This window comes from Priapulus caudatus, unplaced genomic scaffold (assembly GCF_000485595.1).
Source record: "Priapulus caudatus unplaced genomic scaffold, Priapulus_caudatus-5.0.1 Scaffold823, whole genome shotgun sequence".
Classification (NCBI taxonomy): Eukaryota; Metazoa; Priapulida; class Priapulimorpha; order Priapulimorphida; family Priapulidae; genus Priapulus; species Priapulus caudatus.
The window spans coordinates 85,922-100,995 of record NW_014577884.1 but is presented as its reverse complement, the minus strand read 5'-3'; the positions used below and the strand labels follow the sequence as shown (position 1 = coordinate 100,995).

Below are 15,074 nucleotides of genomic sequence, written 5' to 3'. Positions count from 1 at the left end.
TCATTTAAATCATGCACGTTATATGTTGTCAGGAGCAAGGAGAAGTCACCGATTCTACTGCGTTAAAATGTGAAGGAAATTAATTTACCTACACCTACGGTAGGAAAATGTGTTACGAGTGTTTTCATGCAAGCCGCTTTAATGTAATGGGACAATTATGATATTGTTCTCCAATTAACCAGCAGGAAAATCTCATGTACCAGGTAGGAAATTTCATGCATTGGGAGTTGTCCAATTAACCAGCAGAAAAATCTCATGTACCAGGTAGGAAATTTCATGTATTGGAACAATTACGCTGTTGTTAGCTAATTAACAGCCATGAAATGCGTATGCTTCGTACAGAGAATATACTGTTTATGTATCACCCATTAATTTTCATTTTGCAGGAGTTTCTTGGACGAAAACGGTTTCACTTTTGGTACATGAAAATTTATGCATAATAATTCATTCCCGTTTTATGTGCAAAACAGTCACAAAAATACCTGTCTGGGCAGGGGTATTCTATTCTATTTTTATGCATGAAACATGCAAGAAACATGCATGATTCATGCATGTACATATCCCTGAATATTCATGTTTTTTCCAAGAGGGCAGCTTTCATCCCATCTGTGTAGGTTTTTTCACCTGTGACAAATCTTTACAAATCAATCATTGAACAAAATAGCATACACTATTTATTTATTGCTTCTCAACATGTGCAGATGTAGCAAACGTTTTTTTACGATAAAATTATGGACTACTAAGTACACCTATCCCTACCCACTATGAAAAAAGCTATTAGTATAGTAGAGATTAGGGTCCCTAGTAGAGATCAGTGGGGCGAATGCATAATAATTATTGCCGCGAGAGGGCAGCAGGGTACAGTCAATAACAATGGCGGATGGTGTCAACTGTGACGGGTGATTTATGAGTTCGCCAAAAAAGATCGAATAGCAATGGATTTCCAGGTAATTTACTGCAGAGAGCAAGTAATATGAGTCCGTTAATGGCACGCGCAAATACCGACATAGATTTCAGGGCCCTAGCAGAGGAAGGTGACGGGAAATGCTCGCGCGTCGCAATGATGGTCAGAAACACAGGCACTTGAAGCATATCAACAGTAAACATACGCCGCCTCCATTGCGCGTACACTGACACATATATATTGAGCAGATGCGAAAGCGTGCGCCAGGAATTCGCTCGACGCTCGCTTGTCTACACACGATTTCACACACAAATACTCAACCTTACGACTCATCTTTGCTCCTAATTGAAGTACAGTGCTTACTTGTTGTAGAAATATCATGTCTCACTTCGCAGCAGAGAGCTGTGTCACGCAAAATCACGAAATTAAATCATGAATATTCTCGCGATCTCTAGCGTGCTTGCGCGATGGTAACACATTTCGAGATCTGGAGACCCCTACCGGTCGTAGGCGTGACGTCATTTTTCGAACAGCATGCCTCCGGCGACTCGACTCGCTCCCAGTGCTCGCTCCACGCTCCAACTATCAGACTGTACAGTAGTGTTGTCAATCGGTTTTAATTTCGTAATCGATTATGCGATGGACCCAAGTAACGCGATGATCGGTTACAATCGGTTACTTGGGGTGTGAATTGCCTGCGTGTGCGTAACGTCGTGTGGCATGTACGTGTGTGCATGTATGTGCTTGTTTAGCCCTGTTTAGTGTTTGTTTTGCACTGTTTACTACTGTGTGTATAATACATGTATGTTAATAAATCCTGATTCTCATCACTTTTCCAAGTTTTCTGTTCAAGTTTTACATTTATTTATTTTTATTTTTTCTCATTTTTTTGATGAAATCGATTATGGATTTTGATAACCAAGCGCTTGGTTCGAGCCACTGTTCAACCGATGATCGAGTATAATCGATGATCGTGACATCACTACTGTACAGTACCTATAGACTGTACACTTCGATGTAACTGTCTTAAAAACGTGCAGAGGTAACGAACGTTGGTCCAGTCTATGGTATCTATAGCAACGCCCCACTGGTGGCTTTGACGGGGCTCACATGGGAGGCGGAAAGCAACGTTGTGGTTACCAAGATGCAGTGCGCGCCTTCGCCATGTACTTAAATGTGTAACCATCGCGCAAGCACGCTAGAGATCGCGAGAATTTCATGATTTAATTCGTGATTTTGCGTGACACAGCTCTGCTGCGAAGTGAAGACATGATATTTCTACAACAAGTAAGCACTGTACTTCAATTAGGAGCAAAGATGGAGTCGTAAGGTTGAGTATTTGTGTTGAAATCGTGTGTAGACAAGCGAGCGTCGAGCGAATTCCTGGCGCACGCTTTCGCACCTGCTCAATATATATGTGTCAGTGTACGCGCAATGGAGGCGGCGTATGTTTACTGTTGATATGCTTCAAGTGCCTGTGGTCAGAAACGGCCGAAAACGGGGCGGGTAGGGGTCGCTTCAACACATTTTTTTCGACACTTCTTGTTAACTCACATCAATGTTTATCGTTGAAATGAACAAAGAACACCCTCACCAGCACCCCTGTTAATTTTAAAGGGCTACCCCCACATTTACCAAAAATGACAGGTCTCAATGGGCCCCATGTTCTCTGTCCTTGAAGGACGTGGATATTCGTCCGAGCATCGGACACCTGTTCGTATGCGCTATTCGTCCGAGCAGTTGCTGCGCATGCGCTGTTCATGTTGTATTACATAAATGTAATATAATGCTAGTCTAGGGAGTGACCTACTCTCCAACCTAACTCTAATACTAACCACTAATTATTTAACTCTAACCTAACTCTATTACTAACCACAATCTAAACCTACTACTAATTATTAACCGACTCCGTTTGCTTATATAGGCGAATGATAGTACCAAACACTATCTATGGTGTATAACCACATACGCAACGCATGTATGCAGGGGCGTCACAGCCGTAGGGCTGCGTAGCAAAACGCAAGGCAAAAAGCCTAAAGGGCAAAATATAAGCCTAATATAATATAATATAATAAAATTTAGAGCGTCTAGATTTTAAAATTGGCTGGGGAAACCCCCAGACCCCCTTCACACTTCCTATCTCCGGCACTAGAGGCGTGCGCCTGCGGCCACGCTACATCAACAACTGCTCGGACGAATAGCGCATACGAACAGGTGTCCGATGCTCGGACGAATATCCACGTCGATCCTTGAACCCCTGTGGCCACAACGTCAACGACCCTTCGTGCCTTACTTAAGCTAAAGTCACACTGTCACTGGGGCCGGACTGTCCACGGATTACCGCGGATGGGGCAGGATCTCCCCGGACCGTAAAATTTATAATCCGTGGCGATCCGGGTGAAAAAATTACGAGACTGTCGAAAAAAAGCATCATCGGGCCGGATCGGGCCGGACCAGCACGCAGCGCCACGGACCATCCTGGATTGAGCCCGCATGAAGCCGGCCCCAGCACGGAGTCACTACGGACGCGCACGGACCTGATCTGGCCTGGTCCGGTCCCGTCCTGGCCCATCCGTGCTCCCATCCGTGTTGGGTCCGACTTGATCCGTAGTGATCCGTGGCCGACAAAAACGACACGGATGGGCCCGGTTCAACACGGTGTGGGCCCGATTCAACACGGTGCCACTACGGACTGTCCCGGACCTACCACGGACGCGCCACGGACCGTCCAGGACCACCCCGGATGGGGAAAACTTCCCGGACCGTCCCGGATCACCCCGGAAATTTTAAACAGTTTAAAACTTCCGGGGCGATATCCCGGAATGCGCAAGACCATCAAGAACACCCCGGACCGGCGGACCGTCCAGGACCCAACAAGGATCTCTCCCCGAATCAGTCCGGCCCGGTCCGGGAGCTTGGTGTGACTTTAGCTTTACTGGCAATGCCATAGCTGCCTTTGCTTCACTGCATCTTCTTCTGTGTCGAGCAAAGTATCCTTTGGCATAGAATCCTTCACAGATATCGCACATTACTAGTTTGTCATTGCTTCCCTTTCTCTCGCGGTGATATGGAGTTCCACACTTGTTATTTTTCTGTGAAAATGCTTCTTTTCTATTGGCCAGGAATATGCCTCTTTTCTTAAAATTGTTAAACAGTCTCAGTTCCTCACATATTTGAAGCGCTAATGCTTCTTTGACTTCATTTAAATCCTTGTGTTTTAAACCACCCCTACATCCGAGAACATGTCATCTAAGGTTTTTTATAAATGGCCCAGACATTTGTGAACATCGTTTCACTTGCTTTGGTGTGTAATTGCCGTGAGAGCCATCGTGCAGCTGTTGTACTATTTCTGTAGTATCTTCTAGCGAGTCTTTTCCGTTTCGGGTTTTCGGTGCCTTGCTAAACATGGCGGGTAAAGCTGATTGGAAAGTTGATATGCTTTGAGAATTAGCAGATTATACCATGAATTAAGAGATACATTCTAGTTTAGAAGCAGGACAACTGTGAGTTAACGTTCATATTTCAAACAAGGCAAGTCAAAGGTGGTAATAGAATAGTTTTATTTGAGATATACAGAGTTATTCATCTAGATCTGCAGAGGTGATAGGTTTTTTGTATGGAAGGGTGTTAGGCTGTATAGACAATCCGTCGCACAGCCTGAGCTGAGGTCGGGCTACCGGTCATATAGCATAATAGCGTATGCGGCGGGAGTTGGCGGGGTCTATTTTTATCCTCCAATCACAGGTCGGAGAAATTCCTTTGTTTAGACGCATGTCCGACGACCCCATCAGACATTCTTGGTCAGTACCGTGACCCCCCGAAACAAAAATTATAGAAAAAAAAACGATTTATGGAAACGTGTCGGCCCATACTCAGTCAATGGGGCGCAGCTAGTCCGAGCCGACGCAGACCCCAGTAATGGGTAAATGGATAAACCCGCACCCTCAGATTAGCAAAGCGGAGTTTACGTCTGCATTTGCGGACTAGGGCGCAGCCATCATGCAGACGATAAAAAAAAATTTGGGGCAAGTGCTTTGGGCTTGTGAGCAACCAAATTTGAGTCACTTGCCTGACTGGGTAAGTGAGGAAAAGAAATTTCGCAGTGGCTGGAGGTACGGTAGCCGTCGTTCGTTGAAGTCCCTTTTTGGCGTTAGGGTTAGGGTTAGGGTTAGGTTTAGGGTTAGTTCTAGCTCATCTAAACTCAAATCGTGAATTTATTTCCCAAGGCGTTATTTCGAAATCTGGCGACCATCTTTGTCTCGTTAAGTATGAAAGCGAATGGACTCCCGTACCCGTAGCCACTGCCAAAAATTTTTGTGGCACCCTGATAATTATATAGAATTTAAATGGACTTGTTTCATCTATGACCCCTTGATGACCACCAGAAAAACCCCAAACGACCCCTAGGTTAAGAACCGCTGCACTAGGCAGTGGGCACTACACAGTACACTGAGTACTGTACTACTGAGTACTGACTACTGTTATTGTTATGGTGGGTGTAGGTGTATCACCACAGTGTATGTGGCATGATCTCAATTAATTTATTGTTCATTTGTTGGCAGGCATGACATGGCTGACGATCAATTAGTACCACTGGAAGGGGCATGTTCCATAGTGCCAGGACTGGAAGAGTCCATCTGCCTGGATGACACTGTACACAATACACCAGTAGAGATAGAAACAGATACAGACACAATTGAAAATGTAATTGATATGTCCACATCAGTGGCGTAGCCAGGATTTTTAACAGGGGGGGTGAAAACAGTGAACTGCGCAAAATAGTCTATGACTTAATATTTTAATGGTTCCTCCGCCTCCCTTTCCACACCCTACGCTCCCCCACCTCTCAGCTCTGCAATCTTTGTTTTGTATGGGCGCCATGCGAAAACGCAACATTTTTGTTCGTTGTTCTCTGCTCCCAAGATATGTAATTGTTCAGTGGCGGATCTAAGATTCTATGGGGGGGTGAAGAACATGCGGGGGTATGGGGGTCCTCCCCCAGAAAATTTTGAGAATGTTGATCGCAGGAGATGGTATTTGAGGCACTTTTGAGTACATGTACAGCCTTCATTCTGACTACGACAATTCTCTTTTTAGTAAAACAACTCTTATTTTTTTATATTTTTTTTACTTTTCGATCAACAAGGGGGGGCCATGGCCCCTTTTGCCCCCCCCTAACTATGCAACTGGTCCACATGATGTACATCATTTATATATATAAGTCTGAAATTCATATTCAGGTTGAAGAAAATGTATAATAATTCGAGACTCGATCACCACTTTATGTAGTATAGTATAGTAAGATCCTAAAATATGTGTGATACTATATTATCAGCAGTGATATTATGCTATACTAACCTAAACAAACAATACCGAAACACAGTCCATTACTCTTCACCTGGCCAGGTATCCTTGAGTGAAAACGATGGAGACATGCAGAGTGAAGATAAGGATGCCGTGGGTGGCATCCTGGCTGTAATCCCTGCACTACCTAAGCAGGTGGGTCGCCTAGTTGGCAATGCGCCTGAAGTTGTGACATTCCAAGACGAGGATATCTCGTACATCGTCCAGCCTTGCGGCGGGCACGCTAGCGCTCAAGCGCCGTCGCCAACCTTGGATGCGCCGGTCACGAGAGGGTTGCACGAACGAGAGGAAGAGGACGACGACGACTTATACCCGGGAACGGAAATCGTGGCCGGCGATGCAGGAATTTGCGTCTTCAGCGACCGTCCACGTGTCGAGGCGGAGGGGAGCATGTCACAGACGAGTGGGGATGTAGGCGACGACCAGGAGGATGGTGATGTCTCACTGGATGCTCGTGTTGGTTCAAACACAGAGATAGATGACACAAGTGGTCACCTTCAGGAGGAGAATACAGAACAATCTGGGAATGTAGAACAATCTGGCGATAATAGTTCGGAGAACGATCAGGTAATACATTAATTCGGGTGAATCGATTAATGTGAATTTATTCAGTACATAATCCATTATCCATAAAAAAGCTAAATTGGTAAAAATATTACAATTTGTTTCAGTTGTATCACATTTGCGAAAACTATTTAGGCAAAATAATGTTTTAATTTATCCATGGTCATTTTACATTACATGGCTAACTGATATTAAGTCCATACTGATAAGTCCACTATCATTAACAATATAAATGTATCTCAATAGTACATCACTAGTAACTTTATGAATGCCAAAGATTTTATACACTCAGTATTAACATGTAATGTTGTTATAGGATACAGCTAGGAGTCTTCCCATGCAGATGCTACAGGATGACCATGGATTTGAAAGTCAAGCTATCGGCAGCCCTGCCTCGAAACCAGATCTGTGCAAGTACTTCAGCAAATCTGACTCCGTTGTGACGCCACGTCATCCCACCTTAGAGGCAAGTGCCATCTGCTGGGTATTGTGATTCATGCGTTTCATACAAAGCATGCTGGTGATTGCTCAGGTGGGCATTGCTCAGGTGATTGCTCAGGCTCGCATGGTGGGGTTGCACGGAACGGGTTGTGTAGGTTTCCACATAAAGAATTGAAAGTTAACATGCTGAAGGAAAGGTAACTAATTCGCAATTTTGTGGACACATCTTCTAGTAGTATTTTTTGTTTCGAATTATTTCTAAAATGTTAACCACATTTTTATCCTTAAATTTACACGCACTATACACATGTACACATACGCGCATGCACGCACGCACATGGACACGCACGCATGCACGCGCACACTATATGTACGTGCACTGTTCATTGTTTTAAAGTAAATGTGTAAGTAGCCATGAATTGAGGCATGAGGCCAAAATCTGGCGTAGTGATCTGGGTCCGAAACAGGAATGTATGTTCTAAAAAAAATCATTGATTCTATTACAGTCACAGCAGAGTGTGTTGTCAGAGGTGAACCCTGAGGGAGAAAAAAGCGTCAGTGATTTTTTCAGAATGCCACAAAATGCCACGGACGACACAGAGGGATTGGCTTTCTTTGACTCCGCTGCGTACGTACCCAGATTAATGTAATTCTAACCAAATGCTAAAAACTCGACTCTAAATGTGAGATATCTTGTGACAGTCTGTTCAGTGGTCCACCACGAGAGGAGAGTTTTCATGGTAATAGTTACAGTATGTCTTGGTAGGTGGCAGTGAATATGAAGTTAGAAAAACAACTGCATATAATCTGTTTGAGCACACCTAGAAACTGTGATGCAATATCGGCACAGCAATGCAAATTTGACACAACAGTAGTTTAATTGTTCATAATCAGAATAGATAGGGTGAAATTAGTTTGGATTTAATCTGTGATGCTGGACCTTTCATATTATTGCAATAGGAACTGAACGCCGTGTGTTGTACACATTGCAGGGCAGACGACGTGAGAGAACGGAGGAGGACCCTGTCTCAAACTTCCACTGGCTCCGGCTTCTCTCCTCCAATGCCTGCAGAGACATCTGGTGTGTAAAAACAGAATTTATTTCTCAAAGACCTTTGCGACTGCGCGACTATTAACTCTTTGTAATTTCTTATAAGTTTATTGATTATCGAAACCTGATTGGCTTGACAGCGACTTGGCTTAACTCTATGGCGACTGTGAGTGAGGTTGACAGAAGTCAGGATGCTTGGATCCCCTCGGAGCAGACGCGACAGACCCTAGTTGCCATGGCGACATCGCTGCCAGGCTCCTACTTTCCAGACCAGGACAGCCTGACAATGCCTGGGGTTATTGTAGAGGATCTGATGGTAAGACCATCATGCATCTGACATTAGAATTTCGAGCCTTGGTATTCAAACACTTATGATAACTACCTTATTTATAATTGACACTTACTCGTTGCCCTTAGTATAATGCTGTACTGTATTCAGGCGTCGTATTTAAATTGATTTTAGAGCAATGTAAGTCTTTCCTTTGGTGTAATAAGAAATTTTAAGGAACTTGCAACAAGTGGGAGAGGCCACATTGCAAATGTTTCCTTCAAAAGAACAGCTATCAAGGGCACTTTTCATGACCACTTTTTGTGTAGGGGAATAGAGGGTTACAAGCATGTGGAATTTATGGGAAGGGCACAGACGCATACCAGCCATGGTAGGGTAGGCACTGCGGTTTAGTGCTGTGTACATTGGTCAGTTACCTGGGACACCGTGACAAGTGAGGAGGGCAACCATGCCACTTGCCATTGTGAGTGCCATCTCGAAATTCAACCTCTAACGTTACGCATTACTGCGTCCTTTTACAGGGCGACCCAGTGCGCGACCTGGTGGAAAGATTCATGGGCGAGCACGAAGCAGTCAAGCGAACGTCTCTCATTCAAGATCGCCTCACGGCCGATGTAGATGGCTTGGTGCAGCTTATCAATAGGGGAAACTATCGTGCAGCCGTGGACCTCACTGCTCAGCTGTTGGCTACACATGGGCAAGGGCCAGGCAAGAGTGGACATCTTACCACCAACACTCCTGACACACTACAGGTATTGTTGTAGATATCGTCAAGAGTACATAATAGGAGAAGAGTATGACACCGTTTTAACAGCGTTTTGCATAGTTTTCAACTTGTAAATATTCTATCAATATGTGAATAAATATATTCAAACTTTACCTTGTTTTTGTCTATGATTCTCCCTTAATCATATGACACCACCAATTTACCTGAAAATCGTATGTGTTCTTCAAAAAAGTTCTTTGAATACGACACGGTTTCACACAGTTTTCCCAAACTTTTGCATCTCTGCGGCCAAACTTGATATAGCGGCGGCAGCACCAGGTTGTAACTACGGGACGCTGGGGGCTGTTGGGGATATTAGGTAAGCACAGTAACAGCACTTGTTTCGCTTCCTTATCATCAGGAACACGATGGCAACACAGCTCAAATCAGCTGCTAGCTCGCCGTGAGCACACATTTATTTTTAGCACGCTGGAAACGCAATACACACTAAATACAATTCGATGCCTAATATCCCCAACAGCCCCCAGCGTCCCGTCAGAGACAATAGAACACTAATCCGATAACAAAGTTTGGCCGCGGAGATGCAAAAGTTTGGGAAAACTGTGTGAAACCGTGTCGTATTCAAAGAACTTTTTTGAAGAACACATACGATTTTCAGGTAAATTGGTGGTGTCATATGATTAAGGGAGAATCATAGACGAAAACAAGGTAAAGTTTGAATATATTTATTCACATATTGATAGAATATTTACAAGTTGAAAACTATATGCAAAACGCTGTTAAAACAGTGTCATACTCTTCTCTATTATGTACTCTTGATATCGTCTATGCATACTGATCTTTGCCATCTCATCTTTACTCGTTTTGTATGGCCACATGTTTCAATGAGTCGCTGTAGCTTCCTGTTTTATTCTCTCTGGCCACCACTTTTCGCTAATCCTGCCCTACCTACCCACTAACCACCTTTGCCCACAGTTCTCATTCTCAGCACACAATGAGCATTCCTTCGCTTTCCACTCGGCCTGCGCATTTTCGCCCCTATTTTTTGCTCCATTTACCCGTGTGCATAAATTCAACGTCACTTTCGTCTCTGACATTTAAATAACATGACGTAATTAATTAAGGTTATACGTTAACATATGATATAGTATATTTCATTAATACAGATGTCAATTTACTATAGAAAAATATGTATAATAGCATATACGTATCCAACGTCCTAATAACGTTTTTAAAACGTTACTACATAACGTTGTGGGAAGGTGCGAGTGTAACGTTCGCATGGTACGTTTCTAGAACGTTGCTGCAACGTTATTCTGGACCGAACCAAACTACAACATTCCAGCAACGTTGTGAAAACGTTATGTGTTAGCTGGGTCGCAGCTGTAGATTCTGCGCATGGCGCTGCTCATGCGTCTGGGCCAGTACAACAGCTCCTTGGAAGTAAATTCACCATCACTTTGCATCTCTTGCAGCTGTGGTTTCTGCGCATGGCGCTACTCATGCGTCTGGGCCAGTACAACAGCGCTGAGGTAGAAATCGAATCTTTCGGCGACATGGACCGTCCCGACATCTACTATGACTATTACCAGGATGCGTACAACTGCCGGCGCGGCTCGATCGTGCCGTTCTCACTGCGTCTGCTGCACGCGCAGCTTCCACAGTACGTGCACAAACCGCAGGACTCACTCGATCGACTATACGCCATGCACGCCGTCGTGAAAAAGGTGAGGGGTGCTCTATGTGAACACGGTTTCTCTGGAACACATCTCTGGTTTATCGCATGCTTCACTAGTGTAATGTTGTTCTAGCTGTTACATTCGCACATGATAAATGGAGCCAAACAGTACATATAGTGGCCAACTAATTGTAAATTGATTAATTATAAAGGCAATGTAAACAGCTACTACTACTACTACTACTACTGTACCTAGTACTGATTATCATAATCTTTATGTGAATACCTCAACTTTTAGATCGGGAAGAACTTGGCTGCTGGATTTTCAGAAGATGGTAGTCAGTGTGAGCTATCTGTAGATAGCAGGAAAGGCAAGTACTTATCACAAAACTCGAAAGCAACAGTATTATAACGGTGTTTGTGGAAAGAATTTGGTGTGAATTATCCAATTGCTAGACTGGTGGTTTAGTATCGATAACTTGTTATTTGGAATCTAGTGTTTTCCGTCTTATAAACACGGTTCGATCTCAGAATATTGTACAATTATTTGCAGCATCTGAGGACCTGTGGGCAGGCAGGGAGGTGCGACTACTCTACTCCATTGCCCATGCATTGCTAGCTGTCAAGGTAACTATACGCACATAAACGCGTGTCTAAAGTATACATCAATTAAAATTCAATCAGTATAAATCAATTAAATTTAAGTCAAAGCAACATTTAATGCAGTTACCACCAGTCGAGTTTTCAGAATGCGTAACGTTATCAGGAATAAGTAAGATGTCTTGAAGCCTGATTCGTTGTAGTCCCATTGTTATGTAGATAATTATTAAGTAATCAATACAGGCGTTGTTGTTGTTGCATAAATGAGGCTGTGACTGCTAGTAGGCTGTGTTTAGATTGGTTCATGAGTACATACATTAACAACGTGAAATGTAACAAGTGTGAGATCGCTAGGATCTGGCATTTAACAGCTCTCCGGCACTTTCAGTCTGGTATTAACAGGCACTGCGAGTACATGTGCTTAAAGTTCCAATGAGTCAAACGTACAGAAACACGGCCAGGAAATCACTACCAAATATGGTAGCATATGCTGCAAACTGATCATTACAAACAGTAAGCTCCATCAATATCTAGTAGACATGGTTCTAGGTGAAACCGAGACTGCGTGAGAGCACCTATACACCAGGAGCCCGTTGTCAGAAACAAAATTAGTCTTAACATTAGTCTTAACAATAACATTTTCTCGTAGACCGTCGACAGCACTTTTTGGATTGTTATCAGGAAATCTGCTATGATTTGTCATTCAGGTAACTTCGCAGCGTTTCTGTCGACGGTCTAAGAGAAAAAGTTAATGTTAAGACTAATGTTAAGACTAATTTTGTTTCTGACAACGGGCCCCAGATTGTGTCCCTTTAACGTACGACCTGGTGGTTTTGCACACAGGATTACAATCTGGCCATCCAGGTGTATGAGCAGCTAGTGGCACGAGACAGCGAGCATGCGGTGAAGCTATGGGGAGGCATCGGGCGATTATACCTGGTAAGTCTCATTGGTGTCGTTAACTCCCCAGAATCTGTATTTTGGGGGAACACGTTACGACTCTCCGTGGGAATTGTTGTGAATACCAGTAGCGGTGTGCTGCTGTTTGTAGTGTTATTATTTCCTCGTGGTTCTGAATTAAGTTGCTGGGGCTGGGTATCATTGGTGATGGTTTGGTTTTTTGGTAGTTGTGATGATGCAATTGGTAGTTAGAATGATCACAAAGGAAGTCGTGGTACTGCTGCCTCTGCTACTGCTGCTACTGCTACTGTTGCTGCCGCTGCTGTTGATGTTGCAGCTGCTGTTGCTACTGCTGCTGCTGTTGCTGCTAGTACTGCTGCTGCTGCTGCTGATGTTGCTGCTGCTACTGCTGCTACTACTACTGCTTCTGCTGCTGCTGCTGCTGCCATTGGTACTGCTGCTGTGTCATATTCCTGTTATTGGTGCTCTTGCTACTTGTGACTGTGATGATAATTGCAGATTGGCTGTTTGGCAAATGCAGAAGAGAGCTTTGACTTGGCAGATGCACAGGATAAAGATCCAACACCCAGCAGTCGATGTGGACGCCTTATGAACAGGTAAAATGCTGCTACAGTCAACCATGTATATAAAGGTCGCTTGTCGGAAATCGCTGAAAAGTCTTTTATAGATGAGTCTTCAAGTCTAAATAGTTGTCTTAATTGAGTCTAAATAGATGAGTATAAAATGTCTTAAAGGTTTTACATATGAGTGTTCATTCTATAGAGGTCACGTGCACCATAACGAAGATGTGGCTGTATCTACATGATTTCCTTCACTATTGATCTACTCCCCTAGTCATTTATCCATTCCTCGCTACATCTGCCTCTAACAGTAGAGCTGTTGTATTTTGCACGAGTTGATACAAGCATGACATAATCATTCCCGATGTATTAGGCACCTAGTAGAATTTTGTTATACGCTATTGTCACAATTTTCCCAGGCCAAATATAACTGCCATTTTTAGTGCAAACAGCCATATGTCGCGGGAATTTTGGCACTAGAGGTATGACAATTGTGTCTGCAATCTCAGCCACCAGTGCATCTGTGCGTCAATTATCAGCACATTTTTTCTGGTCTGTAGGGCATATATGCAAGTAGCTCACAACTCGTTTTCGGAGGCCTTGTGGCTGTTTAGGGAGGCAGCGCAAGCCGATGCCAACAACATCAGTGTAAGTGTTCTTGGGGATAGCAATGCGATAGCGATGTTTTTCAAGTTTGTAGAAATCGTATCTTTTTAAACATTTGGTGTGTAATGAATTAGTTATCTATCTACATATCTACATACCTACCTATCCATCTATCTGTCTATTAATTGATCTCTCGCTCCTTCTCTCCCTCCCTACCTACCTCCCTACCTCCATACCTCCCTACCTCTCTACCTACCTACCTACCTACCTCCCTTCCTACCTACTTACCTACCTACCTACCTACCTACCTACCTACCTACCTACCTACCTACCTACCTACCTACCTACCTACCTACCTACCTACCTATACCTACCTACCTACCTACCTACCTACCTACCTACCTACCTACCTACCTACCTACCTACCTATACCTACCTACCTACCTACCTACCTACCTACCTACCTACCTACATACCTACCTACCCGTCTGTTTATGTATCTATATCTGTCCATCTACATACATCTATCTATCTATCTATCTATCTATCTATCTATCTATCTATCTGTCTATCTATATCTATATTTAAGAATCTATCTATCTATCTATCTATCTATCTGTTTGTCTATATCTATATTTATGAATCTATCTATCTATCTATCTATCCTGCACCGTTCATTAACAGCTATCAAGCTAAATGCTGTCCATGTAATCGGCATGTTACGTTTCTCCACGTGTAGGCTGTCAACAACGTTGCTGTCTGCCTGCTCTACCTTGGTCGTCTGAAGGAGGCCATCGCCACCCTTGAAGAGTTGGTGCACTGCAACCCAGCCGTGAACACGCACGAGGGGGCCGTATTTAACCTGTGCACATTATATGAACTTGAGTCGTCGCGGGCACTGACCAAGAAACAGGCGCTGCTGGATTTAGTCAGCAAACATCAAGGTGATGGTTTCGCTATTAGTTCACTTAAGATGGCTTGATCATTGTAACAGGAAATTATATGTAAAGCTAGTAGCGTGGTCTCAGTATGTATATATAGGAGTATTATGACCATGTTGACAGCATTTGTGTGAAAATGGTAAATGTGAATAAAGAAGTCGGTATATTACAATAAAATGTTTTCGTATTTATGGACACTTATCATGTAGTATTTCCCCCATCTCTCTTTCTTTTAGCCTAACTACCTACCCCGCCGTTCTATAGCACCAGTCCAACGCCTAATGGTAGCTCCTGGCAACCAATAGAATGCCCCAAGTCTTTGAACTTCCAACAGAACATCTCAGCAGTCTTCCAGCAACCAATAGAACACCCCAGTAGTCTTCCAGCAACCAATAGAACACCCCAGTAGTCTTCCAGCAACCAATAGA

The 15,074-nt window shown here is 43.6% G+C and overlaps 1 protein-coding gene across 2 annotated transcripts; it reads left to right on the top strand.

The window, feature by feature from the left end:
* The first annotated feature begins 519 nt into the window (after window positions 1-519).
* On the top strand, window positions 520-14,818 carry LOC106813781 (trafficking protein particle complex subunit 12-like). Of its 2 annotated transcripts, none has more exons than XM_014818001.1 (15): window positions 520-947; window positions 5,467-5,608; window positions 6,311-6,835; window positions 7,149-7,298; window positions 7,780-7,901; window positions 8,266-8,354; window positions 8,465-8,640; window positions 9,135-9,365; window positions 10,816-11,067; window positions 11,317-11,389; window positions 11,572-11,645; window positions 12,462-12,557; window positions 13,038-13,135; window positions 13,660-13,747; window positions 14,445-14,818. In XM_014818001.1, the coding sequence occupies exons 2-15, from the start codon at window positions 5,474-5,476 to the stop codon at window positions 14,685-14,687; spliced, it is 2,352 nt and encodes a 783-aa protein (XP_014673487.1). In that variant the 5' UTR covers window positions 520-947; window positions 5,467-5,473; the 3' UTR covers window positions 14,688-14,818. The 2 variants fall into 2 exon arrangements, with proteins under 2 accessions (XP_014673487.1, XP_014673486.1); XM_014818000.1 differs by having other exon boundaries at window positions 521-947; window positions 13,035-13,135.
* The last annotated feature ends 256 nt before the right edge of the window (window positions 14,819-15,074 follow it).